Genomic DNA, 21,216 nt, shown 5'->3' with positions numbered 1-21,216 from the left:
CGGCGCTGGGTGTGAGGTGATGTCCTGCTGGCGCGGCCCGGAGCGAACACCCGCCCGCTCGGGTTCCCAGGGAACCGGCGCTTGGGTTCTCTAGACTGTGAGGCGGCGGCTAGAATTTGATCCGCGTTCGCCTCATCGGTGCTTTCCGCGCGCTTCCACGTCTTTTTCTCCACTTTCCCCGCCCCCGCCCCGACCTCTGCTTTCCCCGCGGGTTTAAGCTACTGAGTCCGGCCGGAGTCACCGCGTCCTGGTGCTGGTCTGGGTGCCTGTCTCCGGTGAACTGGAACATTCTCCTCCTCTTCTCCGGGTTCGGTGTTTGGGTGTGGAACATCCACGCGCGGGCTGGTCTCCGGGTCCGGCGTGAAATTACCAACGTCTGGAATCCATCTCCTCTGCGCCAGCTCATTTCTGATGCCCCAGATCGGACCGCTGTCCATCTGTCAGGACGGTTTCGATGGCTGGAAACTGTGGACTCTTCCTCTATTCCAGCCCATTCCCCCCATGGACAGCGGGCTCTGGCTCCCAAAATAACCTGCGGATCACTTGTTAAGGTCCCTGGCTTTTCATCGCCTGTGTAATGACCACGGGCTTCAAAAGTTTTTATACTCTGGTTGGGTCTCACCCAATCATTTCATTAGCGGAAGCAAAAAACACCCAATCAGAAGAGCAAAAAGAAAAAAAAAAGAATCCAAAAATATGAAAGATATTTTAAAGAGCCTCTAGGGCAGTGGTTCTCAGCCCGGGGGTCACAATCCCTTTGGCAGTTGAATGACCCTTTCACAGGGGTCGCCTAAGACCATCCTGAATATCAGATATTTATATTACGATTCATAACAGTAGCAAAATTTTAGTTATGAAGTAGCAACGAAAATAATTTTATGGTTGGGTGTCACAACATGAGGAACTGTATTAAAGGGTCGAGGCATTAGGAAGGTTGAGAACCACTGGTCTGGAGGCCCGGTGCATGAAATTTGTGTAATGGAGGGGCGGGGGGTCCCTCAGTGTGAGAGGGTGCAGGCTAGGCCGAGGGACCCCACCAGTGCAGGATCAGGGGTGGGGGGATGCGGGAGGTTGGCCAGCCAGGGAGGGACCGCAGGTGGACTCCAGGGCGTGTCCAGCCCGTCTTGTTCAGTCCCCATCAGCTGGACCCCAGCAGCAAGCTAACCTACCGGTTGGGTTGGTGCATCTGTCCCCTGGTGGTCAGTGCAGGTCATAGCCAGTGTTTGGGTGGCCTTAGCATGTCATTAGCATATTAGGCTTTTATTATATAGGACTAGAGGCCCGATGCACGAAATTTGTGCAAGGGGCTCAGCCCTCACAGCCTCGGCTTCGTCCAGAAGGTCGTCCGGACGGTTGTTTTGCTGTTTGGCTGTTCGATCAATTTGCATATCATGCTTTTATGATTATAGATAGCTTCCCTTCTTTCAGCCCCAGAAATTTTATGTCCTAATGAAGCACACGTGTATTGCCCTGAACACAGCATACGCTTTAAGATATATTATAGGAACGTATGGCCACAGAGAAATGGACACTGAAGTTTCCCCCTACGTAATAGTGGAAAGGACAGTCTCAGTTACTTTTCTTTGAAAAGTGGCCTAAACTCCAAGTAGTAGGAGGTCTAAAAACATCTTTTACTCATTTGTATCCCCAGTGCCTACGACAGTCTGGTATCCAATAAATAGCAAATGCCCAATACATATTTATTTATTTATTTTTTAATATATTTCATTGATTTTTTACAGAGAGGAAGGGAGAGGGATAGAGAGTTAGAAACATCGATGAGAGAGAAACATCGATCAGCTGTCTCCTGCACACCCCCTACTGGGGATGTGCCCGCAACCAAGGTACATGCCCGGAATCGAACCTGGGACCCTTGAGTCCGCAGGCCGATGCTCTATCCACTGAGCCAAACCAGCTAGGGCCCAATACATATTTAATACTGAATAAATGTGATGGTCATTATTTCTGACTTCTCTAAATTGACAATTCCTTAAACACAGGACCCCCTCTTTTTTTTTTTTTTTTTGAACATATTTTATTGATTTTTTTTACAGAGAGTAAGGGAGAGGGATAGAGAGTTAGAAACATCGATCAGCTGCCTTCTGCACACCCCCTACTGGGGATGTGCCCGTAACCAAGGTACATGCCCTTGACTGGAATCGAACCTGGGACCTTTCAGTCCGCAGGCCGATGCTCTATCCACTGAGCCAAACCGGTTAGGGTAGGATCCGTCCTAACACAAGTATTGGCAAATATTGTTTCCAATTATGTTTGCTGTTCTTTAAATGAATTTTACATTCTCCACTCTTGTTACTATGGTTTAATGTTTTATGTTGGTCAGTATTGAAGATTTAAAGCCAGAAGAGGTTTTATCATCTGATACAACTCTTTCATTTTGATTTTCCCCTAGCAGCCTGGAAATGCTGGGTCTAAAAGTTCTCAGATTTTGTAGGTTAACTATACTTTGTAACTTAGATTGAATTTATGAAATAACTTTTGCCACTTTCATGTTTTTTTTAAACAACACCTTCAAGAGAACCTCATCATCTAATATTTATTTCAGGCAGCATTTTTTGAATACCTACTTTGTAAAGAGATGTTTGAAGAAATAATTAAGTTTTCAATCTTATAGAGACCCTTATAACCTAGTGTTGATAAACATGTGATTTGGCAAAAGAAAACACAGTTTTGTTTCCCTTTGGATAGGGATTTCTTAAAGTTGGAAATTTTTTTTTTTCTCTCACTGTCAATTTTAAGTTGCATTGCTTATAAAGTTTTATTAGAGGTCTTCAATGTACATTTTACTTAATTTTATTTCTAGGTGTTCTCATCTATAGTCTTTACCAGCCATTGTGGTTTAATCAATTAGTAACAGAGAAGAATCATTAAAGAGGAGAAAATGTCAAATCTAAAAATGAAAGAGGCAGCCCTTGTCTATCTTGACAGAAGTGGAGGGCTCCAAAAGTTTATAAATGATTGCAAATACTACAATGGTATGTTTAGCAAAGGTAACTTTATTTTAGAAACTTTAAAATAAATACCTGCATATGACTATCCTCATTTTTATATTTGTGTATTTTTACAGATTCAAGACAAAGTTATGCTGTCTATCGATTCAATATTTTAATAAACCCCTCTGATATTGTTGAATTAGATGCTGAACTTGGAAATCACATTTTACATCATCCTGTAAAAGCTGCTGAAGTTTTTCAATCAGTAAGTTAAAGGAAGAAGTAATTTTATGCCACATGAAATTTTTGGTAACTTTTTTTTGTTTGAAATCACAGGTCTGTTTTATTGCTGTTAAGACTCTTTCATTAATTGGACAATTACAGACTGAAACTCAAGTAAGTTTTAGTTCAATTAAACAAAGAAAATACATATACAATACTTTTAAAATGACTTGAAATAAATATATTCTTTTTTGTTTATTAAAATGAAATTTTCTAAGTTCAATAGAATATCTTACATACGCTTCTTTGTTTCCTGTATTATCACTTATAACATTAAACATTTTTATAATAAAATATTTTAAACACACCCCAAAGTAAAGGGACTAATATGACAAACCTGCATATATCTATCACTCAGATTTAATAGTTTATAATATTTTGCTATGCCTGCATCATCAACATTTTTTCCAAAATATTTTAAAACAAGTCCCAGATACTCTGTTATTTCACCCCTACATAGTTTAGCTTTTTTTTTTTTTTGAATGTATTTCTTTATTGATTTCAGAGAGGAAGGGAGAAGGAGAGAGAGATAGAAACATCAATGATGAGAATCATTGATCGTCTGCCTCCTGCACACCCCCTACTGGGGATCGAGCCCACAACCCAGGCATGTGCCCTTGGCCTGAATCGAACCTGGGACTCATCGGGGCACAGGCTGACGCTCTATCCACTGAGCCAAGCCATCTAGGGCTCACCCCTACATAGTTTAGTATCAACCTCTAAAAATTGTGGACATTTTTCTTATAGAACCACAGTGACATTACCACCCCTTATAAAAATAGCAATAATTTCTTGGTATCATTATAATATTCGGTCTATATTTAAATTTACCCAGTTGGGGCCTCAAGAATGTCTCACAGTTAATTTGTTTAAAACGGGGTCAAAGCAAAAGTCTACACATTATAATTGGTTTTTACATTTCACTAAATCTCTTAGTTTAGAGCCATTTTTCTCCCCCTCCCTTTTTATACCATTGAATTTTTAAAGAAACTAGTTAATTGTTCTGTAAAATGTCTCATAATCTATATTTAACTGATGTGATCTTGTGGTATTTGACTTGTCCTCCTATACCCCATATATCTGGAAAATAGAAGTTGGCTCTAAAGGCTTGCTTAGATTCAGATTCAATTCATTTTGACAACAATACATCATAGTTAGTTTCATAGTTCATATTACACTTCACTAGAAGAACTCTGTGACCTGTTGTCCCATTTTAGCAATGCCACAACTCATCAGTGAGTTTAGGTGATGTCAGCCAGATCCCTGCAATATACAGTGTCCCTATCAACTTCCACCTACAGGTTTTTGCAACCATTGATGATCATTACCTAGAATCTATTATTTAATTAAGATTGCAAAATTGTGATTTTTCTACTTTAGCATCCCTCAGAATGTATTAACTGAAATTATTCTATAATAGAAGTTTTATTTTATCATCTCTTTGGTTACCCTGAAATACAATTTGTACAAGAAAGGCAGAATAAATATTTGATTATTTCCATTTATGAATTATCAGAGTAATGAGTTGAAATCTAGCCTCTAATGATGACCAATAATTATTTTTGTTTTTGTTCTTTTATGAAAATAATTGTGAGGAACTCATGAATTTTTAAGTATATCTGATATGTTTCAATGAATCTTTGTCATTCTTTTTGATGCTTTTATTATCCTACCTTTGGTCTTTGGGTATCCCTTAAAGTTTGCTCCTATCCCCTTTGGGCCCATCCCATAAGTTGCTGTTTTTTAATTGATTGATTTTAGAGAAGAAATGGGGGCGGGGGAGACATTGATTTGTTGTTCCACTTATTTATGCATTCATTGGTTGATCCTTATGTGCCCTGACCAGGATCAAACCTGCAACCTTGCATATCAGGACAATACTCTAACCAACTGAGCTACCCAGCCAGGGCCATCCCATTAGTTTGTTTGTTTGTTTGTTTGTTTTTGTTTTTTTGTGTGTGTGTTTTTAAATATATTTTTATTGATTTCAGAGAGAAAGGGAGAGGGAGAGAGAGATAGAAACATCAATGATAAGAGAATCATTGATTGGCTGCCTCCTGCATGTCCCCTACCGGGGATAGAGCCTGCAACCCAGGCATGTGCCCTTGACAGGAATCAAACCTGGGACCCTTCAGTCCACAGGCCGACATTCTATCCACTGAGCCAAACCAGCTAGGACTCATTAGTGTTTTAGAGCTCCCTTGGTTTCTAGCACAAGGAAATGTACCAGGTCCATCTGGTATATTTTCTGCCCCAGACCTGGAATCAGCCATTTCTCCTTAGGAGCTCTGGTTCCTTTTAGTGATAAATTATATTTAGCAATCACAATCTGGGCAGTAGAAATGTTTTATATCTTTTCAGTGACTATATCCAGGAAATGTGTATTTTTAGGGGAAAATATTAGTTAAAAATGATACTTTCAATTAAAATGTAAGATTTTAAGGGTTTTGCATCTTTAAGTGTATATTTAAATATCATTTATGTTTAAAATTTTGGTTTCTAATAACACTAACAAATCATTTACTTGATTTACCCTACAAATATACATACATTATAATGCAAGTCCAATTGGATCCTCAGTTTTTATTAATACAATTTTTATGTTCTTATTAGATTAATATCGTGCTGAAGTTAACACATTTACCTTCTCTGCCAAGTTATAGTCTTAATTTTTGTGAGTTTCGACTTGATTATACATCTCAAAGATTTTATATGATGCAAGGGATTGTGATTGCAATGACAACTGTAACCAAGTACACACAAGGAGCCAGATTTCTTTGTTCAGATGAAGCATGCCCTCTTTCAAAAGGTAAATATTAAAATGTAAAATCAAAACATTAAGCAATTTATTGTTTAATCCTAAATCATGTTTACAATTAGTTCTAAAACATTCACAGAGTAGAAAGCATGTTAGAAAATTTGGTGTCTCTCAGTGTTTATAAGTTGAAATGCATTCATTTTCCCCCTCTCGTACACCAACTTAACAGGTGCTCTTGTATTGCTGAAGTACTTGTTCTCACATTGTTTCATAAGTGTTTGTTCATGCTGTTCCCACTCCATGCAATATCCTCTCTCAACCCTTTGGCTTAACTTCACTTTAGTCCTCCAGGACATCTTTCCCATTCATCCTCATCTCTCAGTAGGGTGGGATGCCCTCCTCTCTTCTCTCTGTAAATGAATAATACATACTGAAATTATGTTTCTTAATGCCTCCTATTGGAATTGTGTGTTTAAGTATCCATACACCAATGCCTTAGCACAGTGTTTGGCAAGAAATAACCATCAATAAATGTTAATTGAGCTGTTCTGAACCCACATGCAAAATTGAAATAATTATATTTTGAATTAGATTAATTTTAAAGAACTGAAAATGGATAGCTAAATCCAAAAGCAAATTTAGCTTACTTCTGTTCTCTTCTTTTCAGGATTTCAGTATATAAGAGTGCATGCGCCCGGTGCTACAGAATCTGCAACAGTAAGAAATGACTTTTTATGTAATCTGTGTTCTTCTTCACTTCAAGAAGACAGAAAATTTAGAGTGCTTGGTGGTAAAAAACACTTTTACATTTGTAATTTTAATTTTCAATGTAATGTCTAATATTTTAATGTGGAAATTAAGTTGAATAATATTCCACTAACATTCTTTTTTTGCTCTTTGCGTTAAGATAAACAGATAGTTGAAATAATTACTGCAAAAGCACTTCATGCTTTTCAAGGATATTCTAATACCCAGCCATTTAGGTTTCAATCTCTTACAATTTTCCTAAGAGGTAAGTTCTATTTGAACTAAAAGCAAGTTGCTATAAAATATATAAAATATGTAATTGAGTTACTTATGCTTTTATATTATAAGTGGTACTTATACACAGTTGTCCCCCTTTATCTATGGTTTCACTTTCCATGGTTTCAGTTACCTGTGGTCAACCATGGTCTGAAAATATTACATGGAAAATTCCAGAAATAAACAATTCGTAAGTTTTAAATTGCACAGTATTCTAAGGAGCATGATAAAAATCTCCCGGGATGTGAATCATCCCTTTGTCCAGTGTCTCCATGTTGTACACGCTCCCTGCCTGTTTGTCACTTAGTAGCAATTGAGGTTATCATATCAACTGTCAAGGTATCACAGTGCTTGTGTTCAAGTAAGTAACCCTTATTTTACATAATAATGCCACATTCACTTAACTTTTACTTATATTGTTATAATTGTTCTATTTTATTAGTAGTATTGTTGTTAATCTCTTACTGTGAATTATTCATAAATTAAACTTTATCATAGGTATGTATGTATAGGAAAAAACAGTATATATAGGGTTTGGTACTATCTGTACTTTTAGGCATCCCCTGGGGGGTATTGGAATGTATGGCCCACAGGTAACGGGAGACTGCTATAGATTAAAAATAATAGGTCAACTTATTCTTGAGTGTTTTAAAGAGTCATATTTAACTTTGTGTCAATTATTCATTTAGTTATACAACATTCACTTAAAAAGATATTAGGACTTGCTATGTCGCAAGCACTATACTAAGGCTCAAAGTCGTGATTATTTTATTTATGGGAATGATCTCCCATCATTCTATGTGTGTGTCCTAAGTAAATATCAGAGTTATTATTTTAGAATATAGGCTTCATGAGGGTAGGGACTTTGGTTTTATACTGCATGTAAGGTCATACAGCTAGTACAGCTGTAATTCAAACTCAGGCATTACAGTTTCAAAATATATGCTTATTAGCATATATTCAAAATATATGCCCAGTGAATGAAATTTGTGCACATTAAAAGGTAATTAATTTAGAGGAAATATTTTATACTGCTATTTGCCCTTTCTCTATAATAGAAGTGTCAGAGATGAAAGAAAATTAGTAAAATGTATATGAAAATCTTCCTCCTATCAGAGTCTGGGGCATGCCGCGGGACCCAGAGTCAAGTCCCCACCCACCCGCATGCTCCTCGAAATCACACGAGACCCAGACCTGGCAGGCCCCACCCCCATCAAGCCCCGCCAGGCAGGGGGTGCAGCTTTAGGTCCCCCAGCCTGGTGACAGGTGGGGAGTGTGGCCTGAGGTCCCCCAGCCTGGGCTGGGGTGGGGGGCACGCCTTGATATCCCCCGTCAAGCCCCGCCAGGTGGAGGGCAGGACCTGAGGTCCCCCATCAAGCCCCCCTGGGTGGGGGGCGTGGCCTCAGGTCCCTGCTGATCACTCGTTATGGGAACCCCACCTCTGCTGTGGGTGCAGCCATCTTGTGATGGTGTTACACGTGAGGGTCAATTTGCATATTACCTCGTTATTATATAGGATAACACTTCATTCTATTATATAGTATTATATATTACATATAATCCATATATTACAATATCCTATATAATGAAAGGGTAATATGCAAATTGACCCTAACAGCCAAACAACCAGGATCGACTGGTCACTGTGATCCTCACTTACCACCAGGGGGCAGACGCTCAATGCAGTATCTTCCCCCTGGTGGTCAATGCACTCCCACAGGGGGAGCTTTGCTCAGCCACAAGCTGGGCTGATGGCTGCAAGCACAGCAGCGGTGGCAGGAGCCTCACCTGCCTCCATGACGGCACTAAGGATGTCTGACTGACGGCTTAGGCCTGATTCCCCAGGGAGCAGGCCTAAGCTGGCGGGTGGACATCCCCCAGGGATCCTGGACTGCGAGAGGGCACAGGCCGGGCTGAGGGACTCCCCCCTCAAGTGCATGAATTTTCGTGCACCAGGCCTCTAGTATAAATATAAGTGGCTATCTAGCTTATATTTTAGTAGAAAACCCTTTCTTCAAATAAATTCTTACATAGAACCTAAATAAATTTTTTAAAATTACGTGAATAAAGTTTGACTTTTTGGGGTTCAAATCAGAAGAGATAACCACTTCCTAGACTCCTTGCCTTCATCTTGACCTTTCCTTGACTTCAGGATACATCCATCAAACTCTTAAGATTCCATGACACAATTGAAAAACTATTTATTTTTATTTTCCTTTCATTATTTTCTGTATCATTTAATTCAGTGGTTCTCAACCTTCCTAATGCCGTGACCCTTTAATACAGTTCCTCATGTTGTGGTGACCCCCAACCATAAAATTATTTTCATTGCTACTTCATAACTGTAATTTTGCTACTGTTATGAGTCATAATGTAAATATCTGATATGCAGGATATATTTTCATTGTTACAAATTGAACATAATTAAAGCATAGTGATTAATCACAAAAACAATATGTAATTATATATGTATTTTCCGATGGTCTTAGGCGATCCCTGTGAAAGGGTCGTTCGACCCCCAAAGGGGTCGCGACCCACAGGTTGAGAACCGCTGATTTAGGTGTTGTTGCTAGTTTGGTTGGTTGATTTGAAGTTTTTATTTTCTCAATTCTTGAGCCTGAGTCTTCTCTTCCAGGTCTACAGGGTACACCAGTATGCTCTCTGGAACTTAAAAAAAAAAAAAAAAAAAGAGCAAGAGAGAAAAGGATAAAAATGATGATCACTATTTGATCTTCCTCATAGAGAGAAGTTAAACCTTGTTTTGCCTTATAAACCTGTCTTTTCCTAGCTTTACAGCTACCCAACTTCTAACTGTAATGGAAGATCAAGATTTTTGGTGTATGTTTTTTTAAGTAACGTTTTTGAACTTGTGCAAAAATTTTGCCCAATATGTAAGTATGAGAGAGGAATCTAGTATAATGCAAGAGGGTAATTTTAGAACTATTTCCTTTAAGAAGAATGACTTTAGCTTTGTGCAAGGCACTTAACCTCTCAGTTTCTTCATATATAAAGTGGGGATGACAGTATCAATCTTACACTTTACAGTTGGGTAATGTATAGAAAAGTACCTTGCCTGTATTATAGACAGTAATAGTATCTTTTAAAATTATTTTCTCCCCTAATAAAAGTATTATTTATAAGATTATTTTTATTAACATTCTTTTCATTTAATGTTAAAATATTTTATCTTAAGTAGAATGACCTTGTTTTTCCTTTTGACCATATATAGGAGACTACCTAGTTACTATGTAACATGCTTCTTGAAGTTAATTCATCATTGTCTATAAGTGTCAAAATTTATCAGCAATAAAATTGCCTCAATTTGCATAATTAATGCCATTCTATATGGATATTATACTAAACAATAGTATCCTTTACAACTAATTCAACTACTGAATTGTTACTAGTTCTAGATCTTTGAACCATATGATCATGTACACGTTTCATTTAGTGAACACATTTTCTTTTGCGTTTAATAATTTTAGATGAATTGGTGAATAAAATGAGTATAGGAAATGAGTATAAAATTATTGGAATTCCAACCTGTGTAAAAACTTTACAAACTTCTGTCTGTATAGAGGCAAACAGCATCACTTTTTGCAATCCAAAAGGTAAGGAAAGTGTTAGTATCATATATTAACAAATATTTAAATTTAAATCCATTTGTTTAGGAAATAAGCATTGGCTGCCTGTGTGCTGGGCACTCTTCTAAGCATGAGGGATACAGTTGTGATAGGACATTTACGTTACTACTCTGAAATCAGATGGTAGACAGTCAGTAAACCTATAAACTAATCAATAAGACAATTTCAGATAATAAAGGCTATGAAGGAAATAAAATGGGTTAATGTAGAACCTTTCCCATATGAAATCTCCTTTTTTTTTTTTTTTTTTTTTTTTAGCCAAACCTTATTTTGCTTTTGGTGTTGTTGTTTTTTATAATTAGCAATGAGGAAAATATTTCAGGGTACCAAGAGTTAGAGATTAGTCAAAAGGTTTTTCTACCCTAACATTTATTTTCTAGCCTTAACTAGCTAGATCTTAGCTTGTGATCTGAGAGAGCCCAATATACTATCATCCTTTTCCTCATTTGAATTCTGAGCCAATTGAGATATAAGACAAAAGAAAAAGGCAGATGGGGGTCAAAATATCAGCTATCTTACAATTTCTTTAGCAATTTCAATATAATTAAGCATTAGGTAAACAAAAGTGGAGAGCAGACCTCTTTTAACTTGGCACACAAATATTTAAATGTAGCAAGGGCTAGTTAAATTTTGAATAGAGTTAGATTTTTTAAAGAATCCCTAGATAACCATCTGCAATAATAGAGACATAAGTAGACTTTAAATGCAAGTTGATTCTAGATACCTCTGCTTATCTTGAAGAGAAAGTTTCTTAATAAAATTAAAATGTTGAAGAAAGAAATGCACTAATGCACAATGGACATTTTAGTGATCTTTTAAATGTTTTCTGCTGTGAGGTGTTTCAAGATTTATTGATTTAGTAGCAGAAAATGACTTATATGTAGGTGGAAAAGTATGCTTTCTCATGCTGAACTCCAGAATTAGGCAAATTTAACCACTCAACTGTGGTAAAAGCTACACTAAGGCAGCCTTCCTTAGTCCATGGTCAGGGGTGAGTAGAAGAAATCATTGCTCTATGATGGTAGCCTGTCAGAGCACAGCTAGAGCATAGTTCAGCACAGGTGCTCTGAGTTCATTATTCTAAATTCTGCTTGACTACACCAACTGTGGGGGCAGGTTCCTTCTCAAACCCTGCCCATTGCACTAACTGTCTGGGCCAAACCCTTCTGCCAGGGGCTGGATCTTCTTGGATGCCAGGTGGTAGACGGAGAAGCCATGAGAAGTTGTGGGTGTATAAGAATGAGTCTTTCATATAGAAGCCAGTGGCCATATAGCCATCAGACAAAACAGTCCTTCACAGCAAAGTCCCATACAGGTAGCCGCACACCAGCTGATAAACCAAATACATCTTTCTCACAAAGCAGCATCAATCTCTGTACTCACGGTTATTATCTGAGCCGCTGCATGCTGCCCCCTAGACTCACCACGGCACCTGAGCTCTCTGCCTCAGCAGCTTCCCCGACCTCTCCAGGCTTTCCTGCACACATAGGAGCTATATCCTCTGAGCCTGCCTCAGCTTCTCTCCAGTACACTGTGACTGGCTGGTGAACATGTACTATATCACTTAGACCAGTGGTCTGCAAACTCATTAGTCAACAGAGCCAAATATCAACAGTACAACGATTGAAATTTCTTTTGAGAGCCAAATTTTTTAAACTATATATATAGGTAGGTACATTGTTATTAACTTAATTAGGGTACTCCTAAGGCTTAGGAAGAGCCACACTCAAGGAGTCAAAGAGCCGCATGTGGCTCGCGAGCCACAGTTTGCTGACCATGGACTTAGACAAAAGAGGCCTCTAGTCAACAGTTACATCAGTCATTTTGGCTACAGAAAGGCACCCGTGCACAGTGTACTGTAAGATCACTGAGGCCTTGCACCTGCATATGGTATCTTAGTCTTAAACATTCTGATTAAGGTTCCCATGTTTAGAGTGGCCTTGGCCATCTGGTGTACTATCAACAAGGCCTCCACACTCTAATTAGCCTTGGCTATCCTGTGACTCTGGCATGGTTCCCACATAGCCCAAAAGGAAGGAGAAAGTGACTAGGTTATACATGCACCGTTATTCTTCCAAAACTGACCAATTCAATTAAATCACTCATCCTGCCCAACTTGCGGGAGTTGGACAGAGTGAGGAAGTGGAGGTCTATAATGTTACCTTATAGTATAGTATAATGCTTTCAAAATACTAGAGTATAAATCTGCCCTTTTAACAGCAACTGTCAAATATTTCCCATTCTGCTTTTTAGTCAAACATAGAAATACAGAAGCAAACACTGTAATACAGGGGCCCTGTGATCTGGCTTTGCTCAGATAGGTCTTGAAAGGAATGAAGAATTTGCTTGCACCCCGCCACCAGTCTCTGTGGACACTTGGGGTGACTGCTTCCTTTCGTGGGATAGAAATGATAGACCAGAGAGACCTCCAATCATAACATTATCTATTAAGAATTTTAATATGGCATCATTACAATAACTAATCTGGTGATAATATTTTAGATAAATAGAATTAGACATCTATCATGTCATTTTCTTGTTTTAAAACCCTTTTAAACATGTTATTATTTACTTTCAGTTCCTTCAGGAATTACCGACAATTTCAGGTGTCTACTCTCTTTGACTTCTAGCTCATGCTGGAAGTTTACAGCAATACTTGCCAATATCTTTGCATCACACATTCTTCCTCCCGGGACTTACAATTTTCTCAAGCTCTGTTTGCTGATGAGTCTAGTTCAGACAAGAGACTCTAACAAGGAACTAGAAGATTGCCTGGATATTTTAATTATAACAAGTGATACTCTACTTGTAGACAGGTAAAATATGTGACATGAATTTTTTCACATAATAAATTGGTCACAGATTTGCATAAATCTTTTCCATGAGCATACAAGACAAATATTTAGGACTTACCTGGGCAAAAATTTATTTAAACACTTATCAGTGAAATTTAAAACTTTTAAAATATGAATTGGGATGTTTGCTTTCAATGTTTTGAGAATCTAACCATTCAAAGTTTCCATCTGTTTCCCCACTCAGACCTTTACAAATAAATGCATCATTCTCAGGCTTCCTTCCTCCCCCATTCCCTGCCTTAGTGTTCTGCTTTTGTACTTTGTTTTTATTTTTTAAATAATCTCCCCTCTGAGAGCCAACAAGCCATTTTCTTATTTTTCTTTAATATTCCACTCAGTAACACTGACTCACTATACCCATATAAGGCTGTTAAAAGTGCCCAAATTACTGTTTTGGGAGTATCACTCTAACATTGGAATAAGCCTTTACTCAGCATTTTGGGGCTCCTCACTAGCAAGTACCCCTTTTTAAAAGTTACTTAATATTCAGAAAGCGCCCTAACCGGTTTGATTCAGTGGATAGAGCGTCGGGCTCCAGACCGAGAGGTCCCAGGTTCTATTCCGGTCAAGGGCATGTACCTTGGTTGCGGGCACATCCCCAGTAGGAGGTGTGCAAGAGGCAGCTGATCAATGTTTCTCTCTCATCAATGTTTCTAACTCTCTATCCCTCTCCCTTCCTCTCTGTAAAAAAGTAATAAAAAAAATATTTTAAAAAAAAGAATGAGTATTTAAGAAAAATATTCAGAAAGCTAGGAATATGCTTCATATATTAATATATGCCATTATAAAGAAAAAATCAAATATATAGAATGGTTTAAAATTAAAAGAGCCCGGCTGGCGTGGCTCAGTGGTTGAGTGTCAGTCAACCTACGAACCAGGAGGGCACATGCTCGGGTTGCAGGCTTCATCCCCAGAGTGGGGTGTGCAGGAGGCAGCCGATCAATGATTCTCTGTCATCATTGATGTTTCTCTCTCTTCCTCTCCCTTCCTCTCTGAAATCAATTTTAAAAATATGTTTAAAAAAATAAAATTCAAATATTTCTGCTGAAATTAAATTGCAATGTAAATGTGCTAACTGCTACAGATTGCACAAATTTAATTGGAAATAAATTTTGGCATCATTTACAGCTTGTCAAACACTTCTTTTATTTTTCTATGAAACTCCTTGATGATTTTTCACTTTTCTATTAAGTTGTTTATTTCTTTTTTTAAAGGACTTAATTTTTTCAAATCTTCACAAATCATATCTAATTTTATTTTGATTTTTAGAAAGCATGGAAGAGAGAGGGAAAGACAGAGAGAAATATTGATGTGAGAGGGAAACATCGATTGGTTGCCTCCTGCACGAGCCCCAACCAGGGCCTGGGCTGGGATGAGCCTGCAACCGAGGTATGTGTCCTTGACCAGAATTGAATCTGGGACCTTTCAGTCCGCAGGTCAAAGCTCTATCCACTGAGCCAAACAGGCTAGGGTAAGTTGTTCATTTCTTACTGATTTGTGATACCTCTTATAAATTAAGGCCTTTGTCTATTTTCCTTTTGTCATTAAACTTTGACTTTTCCTATGGCATTTGAGGCTGTGTGAGGGATTTGGGTTTTTTTGTTTTGCTTTGTTTTGTTTTTAGGTAACATTTATATATAGTGAAATAATCAGATCTTAAGTATACAATTTGATGAATTTTGACAAATCCATACACTCCTATAGCCATCACCATAATTAGATATAGAACATTTCTATCACCTCAGAAAGTTCTTTCACTCCTTCCAAACAGTGCCTATCTCCACAGGTGATTTCTGTCACAATACATTAATTTCCTATTCTTGAACTTCATATAAGTAGAATCATACAGCGCATACTCTTGTTATCTAGTCTCTTTCACTCAACATGTTTGTTTGGTTTTTTTTTTAATATATTTTATTGATTTTTTACAGAGAGGAAGGGAGAGAGATAGAGAGTCAGAAACATCGATGAGAGAGAGACATCGATCAGCTGCCTCCTGCACATCTCCTACTGGGGATGTGCCCGCAACCCAGGTACATGCCCTTGACCGGAATCGAACCTGGGACCTTTCAGTTCGCAGGCCGATGCTCTATCCACAGAGCCAAACCGGTTTCGGCCACTCAACATGTTTTTGATATTGACCCAGTTGTGTGTATTAGTAGTTTACTGTTTTTATTGATGAGTAGTATTCCATTATATGACTATACCAGAATTTGTTTATCCATTCTTCTGGTGGTGAAGATTTAGGTTTTGCATGTTTTATTAAAAATAAAGCTGCTGTGAAGATTCTTGCACAAGTCTTTCTATGGACATGTGTTTTCATTATCTTGGATAAATACTAAATTGTGGAAATGCTGTGTTATAAGATAGATGTATATTTACCTTTATAAGACAGTGCCATTTTTCTAAAGTGGTTGTACAATGTAAGGTTACAGTTGTTTCTATCCTTACCACTGAATCTCATCTTTGATGTTTCTATCTCTCCCTCTCCCTTCCTCTCTGGTGTTGTCAGTCTTTCTCAATTTAACCATTCTAGTGTATATGAAATACTATCTCATTATGATTCTAATTTGCATTTCCCTGACGACTACTGATTTGAGTTCTTTTTCATGTGCTTATTGGCTACTCATATCTCCTTTTAGGAAGTGTCTGTTCAAGTTCTTTGCTCACTTTTAAATTGGGTTGTTCTGGATATGCTTCCTTTGTCATATATGTGTATCATGAACTGTTTCTCCCAGTCTAAAACTTAGATATCTTTGATGAACAGACTTTTTAGTTTTGTTGAAATCAAATTTATTACTTTCTTACATGATTATGTTCTGTCAGTTCTATTTAAGAAGTGTTTGCAACCCCAAGGTCATGATTATGTTATTTTATGTTTTCTTCTAGAAGCATTGTAGTTTTCACTTAAAAAATATATTTTTTATTGACTTTTCGAGAGAGAGGAAGGGACAGGGAGAAAGAGAAACGTCAATGCCATCAATTGGCTGCCTGCTAACATGCCCCCTATGGGGGATCAAGCCCTCAACCTTTTGGTGCAAGGGATGACACCTAACCAACTGAGCCACACTGGCCAGGCTAGTTTTCACTCTTACATTAGGTCTGTTATCTATTTCAAGTTAATTTTTGTATATGGTTTGAGGTAGGAGTCAAGGTTAATATTTTTGCTATATATTTCTCTAATTTTTGTATACCATTTTTTGGAAAGACTTTTCTTTCCCCGTTCAATTGCTTTGGTACCATTGTTGAAAACCAATTGAACTGGATATAAACTAGTTATAATATTGAACTGGGTATAAGTCATTTTGTTACCTCTCAGGGACCAGCCTGTAGTGTGTAGGTTATTGACTTCGTGTAGGAAAGATTTCACAACACTAGTCCAAGTGATTTTGAAAGTACGCTTATTAAAGTTGGGGACAGTGAAACAGGAAAGTTTTAGGATAGAAGAAGCAGCAGGAGAGAGAGCCTAGGACAGGTGGTGCTCTGCTTTGGTTCCCTAGAAACTTAGGAGAGAAGTGAGTCAAGTCAGAGCTGTTGTTAGCTCATTCAGAAGTTAGCCACGGCAGGGTTGCTTTTAGCTCACCGTAAAGTCAGAGAAAAAGGGGGCCTTGGAGCCCAGTCAGTGCGGGTCAGTGGTTGAGTGTTGACCTATGAATCAGTAGATCACGGTTCGATTTCAGGTCAGGGCATATGCCTGGGTTTCCACTGGAAGCAGCCAATCAATGATTCTCTCTCATCATTGATGTTTCTATCTCTCCCTCTCCCTTCCTCTCTGAAATCAAATTAAATTTGATTGTGTACCTGTTATACGTTATGATTTCTGAAAACCAAATATTAAATAATAGTAATGAATAATTTATTTTTCCCTAGGCTTTTGAATTATAGTATAAACCTTGTGCCCCGTGGTATACGTCATCCAGTCTCTACTGAAATTTTTCCTACTCTATTCAGGAATAATTATGGAACTGGAGCGGTTAGCATTCAAGCTGGCAGTGCTTTGCTAGCTAAAGGTGGTATCTGCTTTATAGGAGACTTGGCTTCATACAAAAAAGATAAACTTGAACAGCTTCAATCAGGTAAACATTTTTTTCAAATTAATTTTCACCTGTTTAACTTATAGTCTCATCATTGTCAAGGAGTTACTTAACAGATAAGAGTGTATTGTACTTGTTTTAGAAACTGAGAATTATACTAATTGGCAATTTTCATTTAATCTTTATAAATAAAAACAGAAAATTTTAATGGGCAAAATGCCTTTACTCTCAGTTTGTATTGAAACAGATTTATTTCCTTTTCTTATCTGATTGCATTAGGTAGGACTTCCAATATGATATTGAAAAGCAGTAGTGAGAAGGGACACCTTTGTCTTGTTCCTGGTCTTAGCAGGAAAGCTTTGTTTCTCACCAAATATGATGGGAAACTTAAGTATGATGCCAGCTATAGTTTTTTGTAGATGTTCCCTTTCAAGTTGAATGAGTTCCCTCTATTTCTAATCTACTGAGAATTATTCTTAATGAATGAAAGTTGGATTTTATCAAATACTTTTCCATATCAATTGATATAATAATTTGATTTTTCTTCTTTAGCCTGTTGATATTATGAATTACATTAGTTGATTTTCAAATGCTGAACCAGCTTTGCATACCTAGAATAAAGCCCACCTGGCTGTGGGGTATAATTTATTTTTGTTAATCCTCACCTAAGGATATATAGATATAGATACAGATACAGATACAGATACAGATACAGATATAGATATAGATATAGATATAGATATAGATGGTTGTTGTTGTTATTATTAATCCTCACCCAAGGATATTTTTCCATTGATTTTTTAAAATATTTTTTTTATTGATTTCAGAGAGGAAGGGAGAGGGAGAGAGACATAGAAACATCAATGATGAGAGCGAATCATTGATTGGCTGCTTCCTGCATGTCCTCCACTGGGGACCGAACCTGCAGCTGGGGCATGTGCCCTCGACTGGAATCGAACCAGGGACCCTTCAGTCCGCAGGCCGACGCTCTATCCACTGAGCCAAACCGCTAGGGCTCCATTTATTTTTAGAGCGAGTAGAAGGGAAAGGGAGAGACAGAGAGAGATATCGATGAAAGAGACATATTGATTGGTTGCCTTCTGCATGCACCCCAACCAGGGCCAGGGAACCTGCAATCAAGGTAGGTGCCCTGACTGGAATCGAACCTGGGACCCTTCAGTCCATGGGCTGACACTCTGTCCACTGAGCCAAACCAGCTAGGGGCTATACATATATAATTATTTAAAAATTTATTCATTTTGTGATGGACACTTGGGCCGTTGTTAGTTTGGGGCTATTGTGAATAATGCTGCTATGAACATTATTATACAAGTATCTGTATAATAATGAAAAACAATCTAATGTACTTGTGTCTTTACTATCTAAAGTTTAGACAATAACATTCTATATAACAATATTTTTATTGATTTGTAGATATATAGACCAAAATGAACTTAATAAATGGGTAATGTCTTTTGACTTAGTTATGGAAAGCAGAAGCATTACAGTGTACATCCCGGGAAAGAAGTTTGGGGATGATACCAATCAACAAACGACTTTTCCCATTCAGTGCAGTTTTTGGTCTTTCATTGATATGGATTCATCTTCAAGGAAAAATATGCAGAAAACCAACACTCTAATTGGTCAGATGGTAAGATATATGTATATTTTATTACTGGAGGCCCAATGCAAGAAATTTGTGCAAGGAGCTCAGCTCTCGGCCCTCACAGCCGTGGCGGCTTGCCTCCTCCCTCGCAGCCTCGGCTTCGTCCAGAAGGTCATCTGGAAGGACATCCGGAAGGATGTCCAGAAGGTTGTTTGGCTGTCCAGTCTAATTAGCATATTACACTTTTATTATTATAGATTAGAGTTGTTCAGGGAATTTAGCCACATATTTTAATCTTAATGTTTTTATTGTTCTTACTGTTTTGTTATTATCCCATTTCTATACTTAATTGAATAGTAGAATTAAATAATGACATAGTGTGAAATTCTTTTATGTTTTTTAGTCATGCCATGCAGATGTCTCTGCTTATTAGAAATTTTTATTTGAATTTAGTGGAAGATTTAATGAATAATGTATTAATAAATATTAGAAAATACTTAATAAAGAGCAGTTTTAAAAAATTAGTCACTACAAAGTTCTCAGGCTATTCAGGAAGCACTTTAAATAATAATTAGTAATAGCAAATCATAATTATTATAGTTATCAGTATATAATTTAATATAAGCAAATCTTATAAATATATGAATAATTCAAATAATTTAAAAAATTTATTTCCTAAGTCATTGTGGAAATGCCTGAGTGTAATGTTTGCCTTTTACATTTTTGTTTGATGTAGGATTGTAGCTTGATTCCAGCTAATCTTGTAGAGGTATTTGGATTATTGATTAACTGTAATGAATCATCTCCTTGCCACCCATTTCTTCCTACTGTGCAACATACTTTAAAGAAAGCCATTGATCCTGAAGGGCTGCTTTATTTAGCTTCTAAACAGTTCACAACAGAAGATTTTGAAAAGGTAAAAAGAGAAAAAATGATTACCAAGAATACTTGTGCTAATGTTTTTCAATTTAAATTCAATTCTCTCTGAGCATTCAGTTTTCTGTTTTTAGGATTCATTTGTTCCAACTTTCTGCTAACTTTTCAACATTTTAAGGACATTGCATAGAAAATATTTAGAATTATAGTTAAATAAAAGGACATAGGTATTAGCATGTATAAAGACATAGATATTTAAAAAGTTGAGTTTACTCTTTGCACCATTGTCCAAATCACTATAGCTTAAGGAATCTCAATGAAAAAAAATCAAAATAGAATATTTCTATAGGAAATTATGATGAGAGGCTGTATAGATATATTGTTATTTACATTTTACAGACTATTCAAAGGTATTTTCTTTAGATGACTGCCTTCAGCATTCTGACTTTAGGGAATATCAATCATGACTGACTAGGTCATTTTAATGTCCTGACATGAAAACATTTGTGGCATATGCAGAGAATCTAAGAGTAGATGATATAAATTTAGTAATGATTTTCATTGTTATTAAAGATACTCAAATATTTACAAGTGAAACCCTTTTAATAGTAACTATTCAGAAATCTGTCCACAGTAGAGTTAAAGTATCTGAGTAGGATAGATAAAAGGCTGAGAATATTGGGAAGTTGGAATGCATGAGTCATTAAATTTTGTTTTCTTATCTGCCTTCCTTATAGGCATATTGCATGGGTAAAAGGTTGAAGGGTGAGGTGGGCTTAAAAATGCATTGTGAGCATTGTTTATTCACATAGATTAGAACAGAAAAAGAACAATATTGATAATACAATAAAGGTCTTTTTGTTTTTAGTATAGAAGAAAAAGTAGTTTGTCTCTAAGAATTAATATAGATACACTAATGATCTGGATAAATTTTCACCCAGTTTTTCCATCAAAAACAAAAATATCTATGGGTTTATTAATTAGTCAGGACTTATTGAATACTATATATCCTATCTAATAAAAGACAAAAATGGTAATTGGCATACGACCAATACCCTTTTCATTGGCTAATCAGGGTTATATGCAAATTAACTGCCAACTAAGATTGGCAGTTAACTGCCAACAAGATGGTGGTTAATTTGCATATGTAGGCACAATGCAGGGAGGCGAAAGGGAAAGCAGGAAGA

The 21,216-nt window shown here is 37.2% G+C and overlaps 1 protein-coding gene across 4 annotated transcripts in view; it reads left to right on the top strand.

Moving 5' to 3' along the window:
- Positions 1-2,813: 2,813 nt before the first annotated feature.
- MCMDC2 (minichromosome maintenance domain containing 2) overlaps positions 2,814-21,216 on the top strand; it is a 33,840-nt gene continuing 15,437 nt past the window's right edge. The window contains exons 1-11 of one of the 4 annotated variants that reach the window (XM_015559552.1): positions 2,814-2,993; positions 3,086-3,216; positions 3,288-3,347; positions 5,847-6,042; positions 6,659-6,781; positions 6,899-7,003; positions 10,500-10,625; positions 13,237-13,474; positions 17,465-17,589; positions 19,032-19,198; positions 19,890-20,069. In XM_015559552.1, coding sequence (XP_015415038.1) covers positions 2,900-2,993; positions 3,086-3,216; positions 3,288-3,347; positions 5,847-6,042; positions 6,659-6,781; positions 6,899-7,003; positions 10,500-10,625; positions 13,237-13,474; positions 17,465-17,589; positions 19,032-19,198; positions 19,890-20,069 — 1,545 coding nt within the window. In that variant the 5' untranslated portion in view covers positions 2,814-2,899. Of the gene's footprint in view, positions 2,994-3,085; positions 3,217-3,287; positions 3,348-5,846; positions 6,043-6,658; positions 6,782-6,898; positions 7,004-10,499; positions 10,626-13,236; positions 13,475-17,383; positions 17,590-19,031; positions 19,199-19,889; positions 20,070-21,216 lie in introns of all 4 variants that reach the window. The other 3 variants (XM_006756912.2, XM_015559553.1, XM_015559554.1) reach the window with 3 other exon arrangements.

This window comes from Myotis davidii, unplaced genomic scaffold, assembly GCF_000327345.1.
Source record: "Myotis davidii unplaced genomic scaffold, ASM32734v1 scaffold393, whole genome shotgun sequence".
Taxonomy (NCBI): Eukaryota; Metazoa; Chordata; class Mammalia; order Chiroptera; family Vespertilionidae; genus Myotis; species Myotis davidii.
The sequence above is the reverse complement of the archived record's forward strand: the minus strand, read 5'-3'. Positions and strand labels throughout refer to the sequence as shown.